The 18,250-nt window shown below is 42.8% G+C and overlaps 2 protein-coding genes across 3 annotated transcripts in view; both read right to left on the bottom strand.

The window, feature by feature from the left end:
• Nucleotides 1–2,134, bottom strand: part of LOC105561080 (peroxisomal membrane protein PMP34) — a 7,508-nt gene extending 5,374 nt beyond the window's left edge. The window contains exons 1-3 of one of the 2 annotated variants that reach the window (XM_012010743.1): nucleotides 1,678–2,134; nucleotides 837–1,115; nucleotides 692–752 (exon numbers count right to left, since the gene is read on the bottom strand). In XM_012010743.1, the coding sequence (XP_011866133.1) occupies nucleotides 692–752; nucleotides 837–902 (127 nt within the window). In that variant the 5' untranslated portion in view covers nucleotides 903–1,115; nucleotides 1,678–2,134. The remainder of the gene's footprint in view (nucleotides 1–691; nucleotides 753–836; nucleotides 1,116–1,677) is intronic. The other variant, XM_012010744.1, reaches the window with a different exon arrangement.
• A 3,563-nt stretch (nucleotides 2,135–5,697) lies between these two features.
• On the bottom strand, nucleotides 5,698–15,798 carry LOC105561079 (GTP-binding protein Rhes). The gene is made up of 5 exons (XM_012010742.1): nucleotides 15,488–15,798; nucleotides 14,129–14,286; nucleotides 8,472–8,658; nucleotides 8,150–8,360; nucleotides 5,698–7,899 (listed from the first exon to the last, which is right to left on the bottom strand). Exons 1-5 carry the CDS (start codon nucleotides 15,622–15,624, stop codon nucleotides 7,681–7,683), a joined length of 912 nt encoding a protein of 303 aa, XP_011866132.1. The 5' UTR covers nucleotides 15,625–15,798; the 3' UTR covers nucleotides 5,698–7,680.
• Between the last annotated feature and the right edge of the window lie 2,452 nt (nucleotides 15,799–18,250).

The following is an 18,250-nucleotide window of genomic DNA, read 5'->3' as shown; positions in this document are numbered from 1 at the left end:
AATGTTCTATTTCCGAAATAAAGGGGCTGTACGGGTGGTCTGAATCACCCTGTATATTCTGCATATTAAATCCAGTTTTGATCATCAATTCGTGTTTCAAGACCTTCATGATAGAGTTTTAATTTATATTTTAAATTATTTCGTCCTTTAACCTGTGCATATATTTCAATATATATTTTATGTATTACATTCTGATTATTTAAAAATTGTCGTACGCGGCTGATAAAATTATAAATGTTAGATTTCTATCCTGAATTCTGACACAAACTGCACATTATTTTCGTGCATAAAACAATGTGTATAGGTATTTGAAAAGAGCTATTTAAAAAGTTGTTTCCCATTTTGTATTAAATTCGATACGGAAATGATGTGTCTACTCATAATATGAAAACACATTTAAATGAATGTGTTCCTCGTGAATAAAAAATGAGCCTGTAAATCGCGCGCTTGAATAATGTAAATATCGACACTTAAAAATAGTAACAAAGTGCAGCATGCATTTAGCATAATGTTATCGGAGCGAGCGATGAAATCGTGACAAAAGAGCGGCGGGATATTGTCATCGGGAATGACATCGCGTTTAATGAAATTGAAGGCTCGCTCGCCGATGTCTCGTTTCGGTTGCATCGCCGAGGAAACGAGCGCATAATTGATCCGCGGCGCGTCCGATAGGCGCGAATGCGCGACTTACATTGTAAACGGCTCCGTACGGTGTCTAAGGGATAAAAGGCTGCCATCGCGACGACGCTACCCTGAAATGTCGAAATGTCAGAGTTATCCTACGGCGATGGGGTAACACGTGTAAGATTTCCGACGTGCAAGGTATATACACTCACCGCTGCACCGGATGCCGCGTGCACCAACGTGTCGTACGTGAAGATGCTTCTATTGTTTCTGCCCATTTTTCTTTTTCTTTTTTTTTACGTGTTCTCGCCGCGCGCTGTTGAATGATCTCGCGAACTGTGCGAAACAGTAGCAAGGGACTCGCTATTTCAAGAAACAGGTAGCAATGTCGCGGGGTAACGCGACGACTCAAATTGCAACGACACGTCACCGTGTATTATCGTGATCGATCCGGTGGCGCTTGTAAAACATTCTCCCGCGATGCGACACTCCTGGAAAGAAAAGTACACCGGATGGATTGAAATACATCGAGAGGAAGAAAAAGTCTTCAGGGGCTGTATTCCGTACACGGTTACCGACGACCATCGATATCGTTAACGACGTTTGCGCAGCTTTTTTTACACGATAGAAAAGCTGCGCAAACGTCGTTAACGATATCGATGGTCGTCGGTAATCGTGTACGTAATAGAGGCTCTGGACTTGAATTCCTAAATCTAAGGAAATTGTTAAAAAAATTTATCTGATAAAAATTATTTAGCTGGACGTAAAATGAAGAGCTATTAATTTTAATAGCTAATACAAGAATTGTAACATTTCAAGAGATCGGCTTCATTTTCTATATATATATATATATTGCTTTTCGCAAGAACTTGACCAAGAAAGATATTAGAGAGGCGTTCGGCAATTCTTCAATTATTTTTATTTAATCCCTTCATCTATTTCCAACGAAATCAATTCCTCCTTTCAAAAGTTACGAATATCTGATTCTAAACAATGAACGCTTTAATCTATTAATTTTTCCGGGCACGAAACGAATATTTTCATCATAGTTACCTCACGGAGTTGGTGTATTTGACACAAATATTATACAAGTAGAGTCATCTCTAGTTGTCCTTCGCACTTTACACGATTACGTTTATCTTGAAGTTATTCCGTAAAATTTTGACGTCTCTGGAGTCGCGGGAGATGCTCTCGATTGCGTATACCAGGGAAAGGGAGCGCTTATCTGCCGCGCGAGCGCTCGCTTCGCGATGAATCAACGTACTGTCGTGTGTAATTCCGTGGCAACGGCACTTATATAAGAGGAAGACCATGACACGCGCGTACTCGGCGCTCACGGCCTGGCCTTCGCGGCTCGCGACTGCCTGCGTTCCGAACGTCGCTTATCTCCAGGCAAAAAAATGGAAACGATATTATCGGTTGCGCGGCCACACCACCTCTACGTTCCGCTGTTTCACTCACTGTTTTGACGCGCACCCGAGCGACCGCCGATGTATCTCGACGCGGTCAGCAGGCGGCATGTAATGGCCAACGCACGCTTGCGCTCTCGTGGCGCGTGTCTAGGAGCGGAGAGGTCGATGTGGGTAGCGGCGGTACATGCGCACTCACGGGAGAGGGTGATTGCCGGTGGTTTAGCAATTCGATCCCTCTGCGCCTCGAAACGGGGGAAAAGGGTCAAACGAGATCTCGGAACACGGAAATTGCGCGAAAATACGCGACTGCCTTTTCGCGAGACGCGCGACGCTCCGTTTCAACGCTGGAATGCTCGGGATTTTAGCATTTCTTATGTAATTCAAAGTTACGACGTACGTACGTTGAAAAATCTTTTGACGGACAAAGGCAAAGAGATCAAACGGAAATTGCGCGGAGACGCGTTATTTGCTGAAAGCGCGACGCTTTGTGTCTCAGATATTAATTTCAGATCTCGCGCTTTCGCGTTAAGATCGTGCTGTACGCTGGGGTATTTAAAAATTTCAAACCAGTCAAACGCTATTTTGTAAAACATGAAGATTACGTAGCGCACCTTTTTACACGCGATAATTCATGCTTCAGAGACGCGTATTATTTCCTTATATCTTATCACTGATGTTTGTATAAATTTCGTATAATTATTCCGCTATTAACAATTATTTTAACAAACAGAGAAGTGTATTAATATGTACAAACATTAGTTATGCTTAGTCGTATTAGCAATTATCATTGGCAACTAATTAATAATTAATAGTACGCGTCATATTGCGTATACTTATTACAATAACGAACAAACTTCTTATCGTTCCCACGCTTCTTCACTTTTTAATATTTTCCGTATCCCCCCCCCCTTGTTTAAAAATGCTTGGTAAAGATTACAAGTTTTCGCGTCTAAGTAATGCTTTCAACTATTCTAATATCGGGTTGTTCCGCAATAACAGTCCTCTGAGAAAAACGACGCCGCGCGCGTATAAACACGGGATAAAATTTTTAAATCAATATCGTCTTAACAACGCACGTTGCAAAGATGCAAATTGTGTGACGTATAGAGACCGTCGGTGTGTCGCGCACCGTCCGGAATACTCCAAGTTCTCGTCAGAGTTTAATTAAACATTCCACGACAGCGGAATGCGCGCGTATAGTGCATTTACGCCCTTCTCCTAAACCGAAACCGCCGTCGACGTGTGTCGTGGCGGATGGCTCTTTTTCGGAAATCTCGCGAGCCACGAATCGTTTTTCAAAACGTAAACCGTGGACGGCAGAGGTTTAATAGCCGTCTTGGATCCTTCACCGGGAGTCTCCCGCGAGAAATTTTCATATAATGCACGCTGTCAGTAAAATTAATATTTATACGCTATTCTTGTCCGCTTATTCTCCTCGAGAATCAGGTTAGATGAAACTGTTTGTTGAAGCAAATCGTGAAATACAGCAAGAGAAGTAGATGAATAAAATAAAATTAAATATATATATGTGTGTGTGTGTGTGAACTTTAAAGTTCAGTTTGTTTGCTTTGCCGAAGAGTTAATTTTCTTGCGAAATAGCGTTACTATTCATCACAAGGATTATAATTAATCGCAATTCTCGTATCGCGAAATAGTTACTTTTCAAAGTGTATAAATTCAAGTATAAAAGTGTTTCCAAGAAATTGATGTAACACAAAGTATGTTAATATTAAAAAGTTTGTTAAACTCCTTAAGAGGTAAATAACAATATCCTGAGCAAAATATAAGTTGTCAAGTCTTTTATCAAGCTAAAAGAAGATCCTGGCGTACCTTGACGCCGTATTTTTAACACGGCTACCTCGGGTATATCTATTTCTGTGCGTCGCCGCTTTCAATCGAACGGCGAAACTCATTCACGTCTCTTTGTTTCAATTTTATTGAACTCAAACTTGTATTAGCTTTCGGGCAACAAAAAGGTTTTCTAGGGCTTTCAATATCATTGAATAACACGTATCGATTCTTTCTTATTGAAAAAAAAAGCGGGAGAAACGCGAAAGGTCAATGTTAATTGCGAAAATGCATTTCCGAGTGTCAGTCCCGTCGTTTAAACATCACGTCAATTAAGGTGGCTCCTGCATAAACCGACCAAAAGTAGAAAAAATAGAAATTTAAGTGTAATATGTTGTAGTTGTAAGTTTTATCCAAGGGGGAAACCGCTGACCAAAATCTTGTACAACCAATGCCCACTAATGCCCGGTGGGCATTGCTTTATCTTATTTTATCTTATTTATTATGTTTTATCTTACTTTATCTTATTTTATCTTTATACACAGTAAAAAATCGTGTGTTGAAATGTTAAAATGTTACCAAGACTTGATTATTATTTCAATGTAAAATTAACATAAGACAGATATGTTGTTATTTTTGCAACATTCTTATGTGTTACATTTATGTTAACATAATAACTTGACACTTTATGTACGTCATTAAAAAATTGAATATCATTTCGAGTTCTTATAGGGCTTATGGGCCGATCGCTCGCGGAAGCACTTTGAGGGTTAATATTATTTTATAGAAAAGGTAGATGTTAACAAAAAACGAGATAAACGTAATAAATGTCACAAGAATTCAAATGTGCTATTAAATATACGAGGTCACCGGCCTCTGCAAGCAAATACTTACTAGTAAAGTCAAAAGATACAATGTTTTGAGGAAAGACAGCTCTTTGAGACTTGACACCGTCACATACTTTTAAATATGTATTTAAATGTGCATGTATAACCTAGGATATCAATGCACTTGATCAATGATGCATTAAGTGATATTTTTTTACGAAAAAAAGTCATATAAATTTACAAAAGTCAAAGGGGCCCCACAAAAGCATCCATACTAACCGCTTTGTCGTGCAGGAGCCACCTTAAGTGTCGATTAAATGTCAAAAATAAACATTAATGGAATATTTAGTACGTTTTCGTAACAAGTTTTGCTATTTTGCCGGCACTGAGAAAAAACACCGTTGAGTCAAGGGAATATTTGATTCAAACTACATGGTGCAGTCACGGGCTGTCAAACAAATATTTGTTAATTCGCGTAAACATTTGTTAATTAAAAAAATATATATTTGAATAAATTGTGTGTGTTTAATCGAAAAACATATATATTTGAATTAAAGGAATACTGTTAACTAAACTTATTTAGTAATATCAACAATTTTTTCTCTCAGTGTGTAATCGCGATCGAAGGTGCTCTCGTTGAAATTACCTCAACGAGGTTTTTCGAAAATCTAATGGCCACGCGCATAGGTCCCTATCGCATTCATCTCGTTATCACGACTATTTCTATCCCGCCATATCGAAGCGCGATTAATATCTGAGAAAATTCGACTAATGAGTTATCGATCAAACCAATAAGATAGAGCACTCCGCCGGGGGGGGGGGGTGATAATCGGCAAATCGTAGCCCGCGGCGTTAATGACGGAAATCTGGTTTAAGTCAATTTCTCGCCCGGGGCGATCGGAGCGAGCGGCCTCTCGCTCCGCGCGCACCAAAATGTCAAATGCGGGGCGGTGCGAAAACGTTTCGGGACCGCGGGTATTTCGATATCCGCCGTGTTGTCGGGAAAGTACGGGTGTAAGTACGGTGCAGAGAATCGTGCGAGGACGTGGAGAAAATGTCATTTATTCGATACAAAATGCGAACATGATTGTGCACATGTCGCGCGACTAACCAGTTTTCTTCTTTTGCTTATCTTTACCACCTGCGGCACGTGCGACTCTGCCGAGCGAAGCCTCGCGCTTGATTTTTTTTTCGGTCAGAATCGACTTACGGGCTGCCTAATTGGTCAAATTGATTGTACCTTAGAGAGAACTATAGCCGAGCCTATGGGAAGAGAAAGAATGCTTATCCACATCTCGAGTACTCTGTCTCTCTCTCACACTCACACACACACATACATACACACGCGCGCACGCACAGAGAGATCTACGTGCCTATAATATTTTATCGTTCGAGATCTATGATCCGGTAGGTAGGAAAAGTATATCTCTGTAAACTAAGACGGATAAGTTTCAGAAAATTTCAACGAGATCTTATTCGTTGAAGTAGCGTCCACTTGTCGGATAAGTATACCTACCTCTCTTGTTCGTCGCGCAATTTCGCAGGAGGTAAGCTAAAAAAAAATTGCGTAGAATATTCGCAAATAAAGCCCCTTGTTGTTACCATCGGGCACGGAGAGCTCCCGGATTTATAAATCTGCATACATGTATTTTTTAACCTGATTACAATTTAAATAATATGCATGCGCAATCTGATGATGCGATAATTTTGCGCGCGCCCGCCCGATGCATTTCAACAAGTTCCGAGATGCGTATAGGAAAGGAGGTCGAGATACGGAAGTATCGATTGATTTTGTACGCATGTGGCGTGTAACGCGAGTCTCGTCGTTAACAATGCGGCATCTCGTTGGTCGCGCGCGCGCGCGTCGAAAGCGGGCAAACCGCCGTACGAGACTGGACGCGAGATATGAAAGTAACGAGTTAAATTCGCGGACTATTTATCCCTAACAAAAGTCGATATAATAATACACTTATGCACACGCGGAGAGATTTCAGCGGAAGGAACGACGGTCTACGCGGTCAAATATTCGTTCCTCGTATCAAGTGCTATTAATGGAATTACAACGCTCTAGATCTCATGCGGAAGTATAAACGTCGCTCCTTCGCGTGTCGGAGCTCGAGTAAGGCTACGATGGGCGCAGTTAACTAATCCGGTAAAAAGCTTTCTCACCGCGTTTCGCAATCCCCCTCATTACCGACACAACGCTGACACTTGTCGACCTCTCACCGATCGCGCAAATTCATCTATTCCCCGCCGGGAGGATTCTTTGCCGCGAATAATTTCGATAAAAATTTGTACCTAATAAGAGAGGAATAACACGCTCCCTTTCGTGCAACGCGATCATCTCGCCGCTATCGGAGAGCCCTCCGATCGAATGTCAAACGATCTCTCGTCCGTGTTGCTCGAGGTATCGATTTCCCGTTTAACGTTTGATCGACAACGAATAATTAACGTAACGGCTTCCCCCCACCCCCCACCCCCTTCCTATCTCTATCTTTCTCTCTTTTTCTCCCGCTCGGTCACATCTTAAGTTAATTATGCGTGTTACCTTCGGGACATTACGCTAAAGCTATATTTCATTAATTAATTAAGGCGAGTAGCGTGGTCGGTTTAAATATGATTTCCCCTTGGCGATCTTCGTTCGCGAGGGTTTGCTTTCGCACTTGCAGTGAAGTCTGACAATTGTAAACCTGTGAAAGTTCCGCGTGATTTACGGTATTGCGTAAGGTTTCCGCTGGACAAATTTAGTTATCTCTCTGTTTTTCTCGTTTCGCTGCAAGTGACGCGTATTCATGGAGAAAGATTATATTTTATTAAAGATTTGAAATAATAATACTAAGAGCCAATAATATGAGTTAGTACAAGCGAAAAGGGTAGAGCACCTCGCGCGCAACGACCGTAGTAAAATGACGGGGGACAAAGATGCGAATGTTACGATAAGTAACGATACTCGTTTCCGAAGATCGCTCTGAAACGCGTTATCATATTTCTAGAGATTTGTCCGCGTGCGTGAGAACCGCCTTGCAATATCACTGTATCGAGCAGGCCTTCCTGGACTCCGTTCTTCCTGTTCTAAGCGTGATCCTGGATCCTGGCGTATTGTTCTCGTTCCCAGCCGCGAGCGAACACGTTTTCGTCCGCATGATCATTAAGTCCGTCCTAATGCTGGGACGGCGCACGTTCGGCGCCACGACGCCGCAAGCGTCGCTCAGTCGGCGTTTTATACTGAGGGTGGCTTTGTGTCGCGGCTGGAAAACAAAAGCGTCGCTCTTTTAGGCTTTTTCAGCCACGTCCCTCGATATCGCGAGAGGTAATCCCCCCCCGTTTAATCGATCGCGATGCGACTCCGGGCGAGCAGCATCGTGTCGCTCCACTCTTTGTCAGCGCTAATCGAATATCCCGCGATCGGATTTCAATTACAGAAACGGTTGATTAATCTCGAGAAAGTTACGTCGTACGACGAATTACTTGGCGCCGTATTGAACGTTCGTTACGTACCTGCGACGGCGGCAACATGGTCGGCGAGCCGAAGGTGAGCGGTACTTTTCTATGATGATTCGGTGCCATCTCCAGAGGTAGACCGGCCACTACGAATAACTGATAAAAAAGTTCGTCCACGTGATAGTTCCGTTTCGCGGAGACCTCCACGAAGATGCAGCACTCGTCCTGACTCACGCAATATTGCTCGGCCTCCTCCACCGTGACCGTTCTGCAACGAGGGCGGGTGACTTGTCAGTAAATAAAATCATTACGCGACGATAAGGCCACGAGCCACTCGGAGGGGGGGACAGAGGCCAGGTTCGAGAAACTGTAGACGTACTTAACATCCTTATCACACTTGTTCCCCACGATGACCATAGGGACCTTCAGACTGTAGTGAGCCCTTCTGCTCTTCGTGGCACTTTGGGTCGCGCTCACTTTCGTCTCGAGAATCGCCTCTCTCAGCCTGATGGCCTCTTCGAAGGACTCCCGGCAGTCCATGCTGAACACCACGACGAAGAGGTCCCCTGCGAAATCGGTTATCGTGTCGAGTCTGGCCCGAACTGGTCGTTCGTTCGATCGCGCGCGGCGCGAGTATTTATCCTCAAAACGCTCGATTGTCAACGTTACGGTTGAATGGGTGTATACGCGAATTGTACATTTTCTCAGGCTGGTTCACGCGGTGCTTTTTCCGCGGCACGTGCGCCAACGCGATTTTGAATTTTCGACCCTCTCTCGCGCGCCCTATTATGCGACGCAGGCTGCAATTATCGCGAACGGAAGTCGCTACACGTCATTGCATACGGGCTAATTATAACGGTCACGCGAGTCACATGCGTGACACGCGTGTACGTTACGGATTATGAATATTTATCCTGACGGATTTATTATTTCCACGGTAGAGGCGCGGCCACCGTGTATATTTATATATAAATCCACTCTGGCGACGACAGTGGCCGGTAATGATTCCCGGTCTTGTGTCTATGAGCGCGCTGTTACCGCTTGTTTCCGACAAAAACGCACCGCGAACAAAGGGGCGAGTAGGATCAACTGGCTGTTCTCGTGGACGGACAAAAAGCTCGTCCAATGGGGAAACTCGACGAGTCGAGCGTATAGAACATAAGCTCGGTAATAACGTCGCTTTGCCAACACGCCGCTTCACTTGCTTTTATTATCGCGTATCCTCTCGCTGAAAGATGCCGCCAAGTGTCGCATATAATAATAACAACGTTACCGTTAACTGTGCGTTAATGTATAAAGTCTAAAAAGGCCACGTCATTCTCGTTTTGCCACCAGGAATTTATCAATATTAACATATTATTATTGCGAGTTTAGTAATTATAATTACTAATTAACAATGTATAATAATTATACATTATTGTACGCCATTAATCATTTCCACTTTTATTTTTCTTACAAACTCTGCGAGGCGCCGCAGAATATACGTATTAAATATCCCTGTAATTATTGGCCTGACGACACAAAAAGATAATGTCAAGTCTTGCGTGTAAACTCCGCGACTTCTCCCTTTCTATCACGATACCTCTATATTACATAGTTGAAACGCGAAGCCGCTGGTATACACACAATTAAATACAGCGAATCGAGTTTAACTTGACGAGATATCTCCGCGACGTGCTCGTCCTAAAACGTAATAAATAAAATTAATTTTCCCCCCCTCGCAAATACAATTTCCAAATTTCAAAGACGATCCATTCGGTTGATTCGCCTAATTCATTTAGTTCCACCCCGTCCGCCGTGTCCGTGTATCGCCGTGGAACTTTCTCGGAGATCCGACCTCCATATTTCGAAAATCTTGTCGCTTCGTGGCTACCACATGGAGCGTCGCGAGACATCTTATTCCCGCGAAACACGCCAAGCAGGCCCCGATATTGTCCTCGCCGCGAGATGAAAATATATGTATGTCAGCCATTATGCGGCAAAGTTCGTGTCTTTGGTGTCGAAAGGAATTCTCTCTCTTCTCGCAACAGCCGGAGCCCCGTCCGGAGGCTCATTGTCTTCGAATCGGGGTCATATCGCGCTCCTCCGTATTCGAGCGTATTCCGACAACGGATTCGCGACTCGCGGAAACCTTTTTCACGCTCGCAACGGGTGAGCTCCGCCTTAAGCGAGGCGAAAAAGCGACGACGTCTCTCGCAATGGGTTATTTGCAATTATATCGCAACTGTATCGGACACATCTGTAACTATACATCGCGCGGGATGCGCGAAGGAAAGCCAAGGGGGTAACCACTAGCCAAAATGTCCCACCGATTACGCGATTTCATCGAATTTCGTACGATTTCATCCGATTACAAACAAGCTCATCTAACTGCAAATTATTTTCTTATATGCACGTTTAAAAATATGTAACGTTGTTAAACCTCAAAGAGCTGTTAGATTTTCTCAAAATATATTTTCTTATTTCACTAAAGTTTTTGCCTGTAGAGGTAATTTCAGCTAAGATTGTAGTATTCGGTCACGTGTTTCCTTGCTTCCCACTTTTCCCACTAGTCTAACCGTGGTCTTAACGAAAAGTAATTTTGTATTTGTGTTTACTGTTTATTTTTCCAAATTTGCGTTCAAAGGTGTATCAACGTTTCAACTCGCTGTTGTTCTAGCAGCAACTACTTCAGTCTTATTATGAAAAGAATACGCACTTATACGCAGTTGGAAAATCTGTGTTTTCTTGTTAAAAAAATGCCGGTTAAAATTTTTGTGTTAATTGACCTCAAATGTAAAATTATTAAAATAACTGAAAAGAAATGTTAAAACAACACACTGTGTATTTATTTTATAATCTGACACAATACACATGTTCTATTTTATTAGTAACAAAATTTATCTGTTAAAATTTACAGAATAAAATGTTGATTTTATTCTGTACAACATAAGCGAGAGTGATTTCGAACCGTCATTTGACTTATTACATCTATAAAATGTAAAACTTACATTTTTAAAAATTCATTTTGTCAATAGAATATGTTACTTTCACACAAAATTTATTTCAAATTATTTTGAGATTTGCATTTATTTTGTGTTAAAATATTAACAGAGTATTAGTTTGATTATTTAACATACCCATATTATGTTAAATTAACACAAAAATTGTGTGGACCGTTTGGGACATGTGATATCCGTTAAATTTAACACAAATTTTTCAACCGTGTAGGTGTAAAGTATGATATATATTTGGATATTCACTAAAAAAAGTAAATTTTTTTGGAAAATAAAAAGGAGCTGAGAAAATGTTGAAATTTTATGTTTATTGTCTAACAAGTGAAGAAACTTGAAAATGAAGCCAAAACGATTACACGGGGATTTCGTAAGGATTTCAGAATGATTTCGGAGACACTGTCCCACGATTACATGAAGTGGTTACCCCCTTGAGGAAAGCTCCGGGTGAGCGACGGCGTCGATAAAAAGAAAAAAGCGCGTGATGGATCTTTGTTACGCGCGCAAATATCTATGCGCGAAATGTTTTCGGCAATCGGCCGATCTGTGAATTATTAAGAGATCTCGGTGGAGCGTGGAGAAAAATGCGGGCGGGTAACGTGGGGTCGTGACTCGTTTTGCGGAATACGCGGAATTTTCGACGGCACGAGCGTCGGACGGAATACAAAACTAAACACGCCGCGATGAAATTCCCATCGACGGTGGCTCTCTTGATTTCCGCACACGCGGATGGCAATTTAAAAATTCTTCGGATTTACGTGTCTAATTTTACCGCGCCCTCCTACGTGAGGTCAACCATACTGGCAACATGCGACGATCCATCGCCGTTTCCAGGCGCATGTAGTGCAATAACTGAGAGGCGAGTATCGGTTCTGTCCGATGCAATTTGTGCAACTCCGCTAAAAACAGCGAATCGGGGGCTGGCCAGGCTCCGAGATCAAACTGCTGCTACCAAAACTTTCGGATCGCGCAAATTTCGAGGAGTGTTATTAAAAAAATTTTTTTACAGTTATAAAATTATAGTATTGTCTTTTCCGGCCGTACAATATTTTTACCGTGTTTTCGGCAAAATTGTTATAACAATCTTGTTGTAAAATCAAATGGGCCAGGTAACTGCACCTTTAATTGACGCACTTGTCGAATTTTTAAAGGGCAGACTCGACTCTTCGTCCCTCGAGCGTGTCGCGCTGTATATTGTAGTAATTTACAATTGGTCTTGCCAGATGGTGTCGTTTTGGGATTTGCGTACTATGCATAGATCATAACTTGAATTACGTTCCGCGTCGGTCGACGTGACGTTTATATGTATATGTCCGAGCGTAAATATGTATTTTCAGTCGGGAGGGCCCGCGACCTCCATCTTGACAACCGCGATACTGACGCAATTGTCGCGCATCCGACAGCATGGTACCCGATATCAGGTTATCGGGTACAGGTGGCAACGCGACATGACGAGGTACAAGGGAGATCTACGTGCAAAATCAGCGGAGCACAAACGGCCTCGTGTAGCCGCAGGGGCAAGGCTACCGGGTGGCGAAGAAAAGGGAAAGTAGACAAAATTGAGTTATCGAGCGCGAACGTACCCCCCGTCGTACGTTTCCCCACGTCTTCACAAACACAACACCCTTCGATACCGTCACTCGGCCACTTATATCGCCGTCTCGCCTCTCGTTCCTCGGTTCCCTCCTTGAATATCTCATTTTCATTTAACACGTTGAGTATCGTGACGGAGATGGGCCGTTGCTGCCACTGTCTCTCTATTCTCTAATATACAGATTAAATCAACCGCACTTGAGGGGATTATGTGTACCGTATAGAATAGACAGTCCCAATTAGACAAAGTAACATTGAAGCCTATCACTGACACAGTTTATATTATATCATTAGCTAAATGAGAAAACTAGAACATAGTCGAGGAACGAAGGAAGACATTATCGCTTGAAATCGAGGGGGAAACCGCTGAGGGTGTTGTGGTGTGCAAATTTGCGGCATTGCTGGGCATTACTAGGCGTTTTTGGGCATTAGACCTTGCTGGGGCATTATAAAGATATATACGATAAAATGAGATAAAGTAATGCCCACTGGGCATACATTAGTGTGCATTGGTGTACAAGATTTTGGTCAGCGATTTCCCCCTCGCTTGAAATAATTTAGATTATCTGATCTTTTAATAAGACACTTTTAACAAAACGAAAAAGAAATAGATGAGATAAACTATTGAAGTAGCTACCATGTATCTGTATCTGCGGAGTCAATTTCGCGCTCTGATCGAAACACCTATCAAAAATCGGAAATTTTTACTGCGGCGTTAGATACGTAATTGTGCAATATTAATTGAAACCACATATGATACTCGTGTAACTTCATATTTGAACTTCTGACTGAAATTCTGGCAACAGTCGACACTCACCCCGGGCAGTTCTCCTTCGAACTTTTCTCATGTGCAGGACTATCGCAGTGAACTATCGTATTGTTGAGGATATGAGATTTCGCCGAGAGTTGCGAGACTTGCCAGGCACGAATCCGACAACAGAAATATGCTCGGTACGATTCTCTGCATAATATCGGTATAGTTCTAGGCATTTTTACGCGAAGAACCAAAGTTTCCTCGGCCGTCGAGGGAGATATTGGGACGAAAGTACGTTGTTAATCTTTAGATGAACGTCGTCTCGTACATAACCGCGTTTTCTCGAACGCTTAAAGATTTACGAAACTACATTCATCGCAAAAAGCATCTTTTTATAACTCTCTTTTTTTTTCCATCTACCGCAGTCTGGCGTATTCTCATACAAAATGCATCGCGGCGCATTTGCAACACGTCACTCGCTAACGTGCAATTTTTTATCTGCTCATACAAGAGTCAAATAGCCATTAATTTTTCTCCAACCAATTTTCGCCGCGATAAAAGCGGGATGTCATTGCCGGGAATTAAATTTTCATATTCAGAGGAAATGCGCGCGAATTATTTTCCGGCGTCTCGAATGCGGTGTCTACTTGCAACGGAGCGGCGCATTTCTCCGGGGAGGTAAGCCGATGGACTTACCCGTCAGGAAAGACAATCGTCGCATCGCCGGAAACGGATGGTTTCCGCTGGTATCTAGAAGATCAAGCTGATGAATCTCGCCCCTGATCCTATAAAGTTTCCTGTGAAAGTCTTCTATCGTCGGCGTGTAGCTCTCCTCGAATTTGTTGAACAGAAATCTGAAACGTGAACGGCGCAAATTTTATCCGCATGGACGCTTCGTTATTTTGGTCTTCGCGGTTTTTTCTCTCTCTTTCACCCGCTATCTTTTGAACTTCGGATTTCAACTCCGTTTCCGGAGAATTTTGTTCGCGTGGTCGATTGCTCGAGTGGAATTTGATAATTTTATGATTCCACGTCTCCTGGACGATTTCAAACTGGCTTGAAAAAGCGTTTTTAAATTTAATTATGTATTCTCCGAAACAGATACGGGCCCGACGAACGGGGATGGTAAACACGGGATTAATCGTAGAGTATTTGAAGAGCCCACGTTTGTGGACGAGAGAATAAGCACCTGTCTCGATTTTTAAAAATCGCTCGTTAGCGACGACTACCTACGCGCGTATGAACGAAAAATTCGCTCAGGGTGCGGGGGTCGCGTAATTGCGGTCAATTTAGGATGGTCGACATAACTTCGAACCTGGCCGAGCTGCGAATTTTCGACATTTCGCGAAACCGCTACGTTAATCGACGCGGGCAATATCAGCGCAGCGGCGAGGGATTTTATCGTCTCCTTAATAACTCGCGGTCACTCCCTGATTTAATTCGGCGATGTGACAAGAAATACGATTAGGCTGTAATTTTAACAGATCGATTCAATTCGGGAGGGATTACGCTTTGTTCCCGGGAACATGTGGCGGCATAGTTTTTCGATACCCTATCGCGCAGTGGCAGCGGTCAACCAATAACAATAGAAAACAATAATGCGACACGTAGTGGCGGGCTGGCAGTGCGGTTCAAAGATTAATTGAATGCCATTGTTTTGCGCTATTAGTAATCGATGTGAAAGAGAGCACGACGAACAGAATTTAGGAGACCGAGAACGGACGAGGTGGGCAGAATATTGTTGCACAGAGCAGAGAGAAGGTGTTGGACCGGTCCAGTTCTAACGGGAAACGTTGAGCCCAAATAAGAGTTACAGATAAATAAGCGAAATACGAAAAATGCCCTCTTCTATACCTGTGTGCAATTAAATTTAGGACGCATACGTAACTAAATTTAGGAAATATAAAGAAATCGTGTAACATCGCGTATTTACAAAATTGCAATTAAAAAGCATAACAGAAAATAAGACGTAAGATCGATGAGTGATGATAAATAATGGGAGCAAAGGTGTTTCGGGGGTGAATACCGCGCAGTCTGCCGACTTGGGGCGTTTACCGTGCTACAATGGCGGTCTTTCCGACCCGGGCACTGCCGAGCATGACGAGACGATAGCAGTTGCGCGGCGGCGGTTTGCAGGCGTCCTCCTGCGACGAGGTGGACGCGGGACTCGGGCTGACGGGCATAGCGAGCATTCCATCCTCCGGGCCCGGGGGACCCTGACCCTCGACCAGCTCGGGCTCCGCTTGCGCTCCTCGCCGACCGCGAGCGTTGAGCCGATGCTCGGCGGGCTCGTCGGTTGCACTTCCGCTTCGGCAGAGCCTCTGCACGCAGCACAGAAGTCGGCCGCACGCCTCCAGCTACGGAGAACGAGAATTACACGTCCGCAAATGCAACATTAGCCCTTAATCCCGTAGCACACTTTTGCCACGACCCTCTCGGGACGCGTCTGTCTGCAACTTGTGTAATGTCAAAGTTCCCACATTCCCATTCAATTAACCAAAATGAGAAGGACTCTGGCGCGGACATATCCGCTGACTTCTATGTACTATCTAGATTGCTACCCGCGAGCTGAAAAGTGAGGCAAGAGTTCCGCCATGTCTTGTTAGGTAAATAAAGTAGTATGTGTGCATCGGTCTATCAGTGACACACCGGCGGAACTCTTGCCTAGCTTTTCAGCTCGATGGTAGCGGTCCAGTAGTATATAGAAGTCTGTGGAAATATCGCCGCACAAAAATATTGCCTTTCGCCACTCTGAATTTGTTTTTAAATTGCACATAAAGTTTGGAATATCTTTTTTGCAAATATAATACAAACGTTAACTAACAGTGATGTGAAAAAAAAACATTTCGGCTATAGGAGAATTAGTGTTGCTCGCGTGTCTGCTCTTCAATATAAATCCCGGCAGGTCATTTACATTTCATACGGAGTTTCGATGGGGGTTGCATCTCTCGCGAGACTGCGTCGAATTTCGGAAAGCCCGTCGATTTCGCCTATATTTGTAAATTTAATAAAGCGTCACACGAGTCTTCGTGCGTACTTCGCGCAACGAACAGTATCTTCGGCATTTTCGAGCTTGAGTTTTTCGATAAATAAGAAGATGGCAACCATGTCCAGACATGCAGACTACGCCGTATTCCCAAGAAATCGCAAAGTGCAGGAAGAATGGGATATTCGAGATCCAAGCATGAACGCGCATAGAACACGAATCCCGATTGGATTTTCTTGAATTGATTCGTGGCGGAAGACTTCGGCAAAAATACTTTTATTAAAGCGGCGAGGGAGAATAAAGAGAGGAGGCGAATGCACCAGACACATTTCAGTGTGCGAGCACTCTTGAATATTTCCCTACCGCTTTCTGTCCCGACGTTAGAACATCTGGAAGTAGCGTGCAACAACAATGACGGAGAAAATTTACCTTCCCGGAGATTACGGGGATGCTGGAGTGATTCTGCACTTTTGGCACCTTTTGCTCCTAGAACAGCCAATTCGCGAAAACATTTGTATAATATACAAATTATGTGGCTTTTCTGTACAGACCGACAGCGTCCCACTATTCAGATTAAGTAAAAATCTATTCACTCGAACTTATTCGAGTGAGTAGATTTTTTGTTAGGCTTCCAAACCTAATTTCAATGATACCATGCTGTTCTCTGATTTAGTCAGAATGAAACAAATGTTTTCACGAATTGACAGTTCTAGGAGCAAAGGTACCAAAGGTGTAGAACTCCAACATCCCCTTAAGAGAATACGAAACGCGCGACCGTAAATCACGGTGCTGTCGACATTTATATTTTTTTCAATACAATTTTTACACTTGTGCAATTCCCGACAAGTCCCCGTTGAATGTTGCTCACACATATTTCGTATCATATATTTTATGAAGTTTAACGAGAATGCTTGTTGTATTGACGAAAAAGCTTTAAGGGGAACGCACTAAATAAACGCGGGGAGCTTGGTGCGGCAGAATATAGGTATCATGGGAATTGGAGGGTACAGGTTTCTCAAATACGTTCAGGAATATTTTAAGATAAATTTGAAACGCTTTGCACATCCTAGCATGCTCGCTGCATCATACGCGGAAAATACGCAGGTGTCCCGTGTAACTTATTTAATTGAAAAATATTTGCCTCCGTCTACGTCGTGTTTTTTTTATTTAAATGGTTGTGTAATAATAATAAAACGCAGATTGAGAGAAAAAGACTGCGTACGTCATATCTTTATAATCCATTTTTTTCATTAAAACGCAATACAAGAGGTCAACATTGTCAAGTGCAGCGGATGCAATTTTGAAAACCATTATAAAACTATGCCATTATAAAGAGAAATACAAACAACATTTTTTCCTGTATTTCCTTAAATCGATGCATATTATTAAAAAAAAAAAGATTTTGCTTTAGGCGAAATCTCTCATTTTTTGAAATTTTAAATTGTTTAACTAAAATATAAATTCTACAGATATTCACTCATTAATTAGAGAGAAGAATAACATCGGATTTAATCTATCGCGTGAGAAAATGTATACATTTGAATATCAAATCTTTTGAATACAATGTTCTCGAACGTCAACGTCAAAAAAGGCTTTATTCACGTTCCAGAAACACGAGTTCCACATACGATAAACGATAACATTCTTCTTCGCGTTCTTCGGAAAGTTTATTCTCCGACTTGGATATTCACAGTCACGATCTGGTCGCAGAAACTGGTAGGATAATAGGATGCGTTATATCCTTACCGTAACGCCGTGCATCTCTAACTTGGTCGCGCTGAATAGAGGACTAATGATTGCAACGAAGCAAGTTCTGAATATCGCTTAACACC

Source organism: Vollenhovia emeryi, unplaced genomic scaffold, assembly GCF_000949405.1.
Source record: "Vollenhovia emeryi isolate VEMERY1.0 unplaced genomic scaffold, V.emery_V1.0 DF939212.1, whole genome shotgun sequence".
Taxonomy (NCBI): domain Eukaryota; kingdom Metazoa; phylum Arthropoda; class Insecta; order Hymenoptera; family Formicidae; genus Vollenhovia; species Vollenhovia emeryi.
This window is presented reverse-complemented; position numbering and strand designations above follow the sequence as displayed.

Bases quoted from the DNA above. Each gene is read 5' to 3' on its own strand.
- LOC105561079 (XM_012010742.1), bottom strand. From the start codon at position 15,624: ATGCTCGCTATGCCCGTCAGCCCGAGTCCCGCGTCCACCTCGTCGCAG. The intron at 14,287-15,487 runs GTAAACGCCCCA...TTCACGTTTCAG, and splicing joins AAGACCGCCATTGTAGCACG to ATTTCTGTTCAACAAATTCG. The intron at 8,659-14,128 runs GTAAGTCCATCG...CCGATTTCGCAG, and splicing joins ACGATTGTCTTTCCTGACGG to GGGACCTCTTCGTCGTGGTG.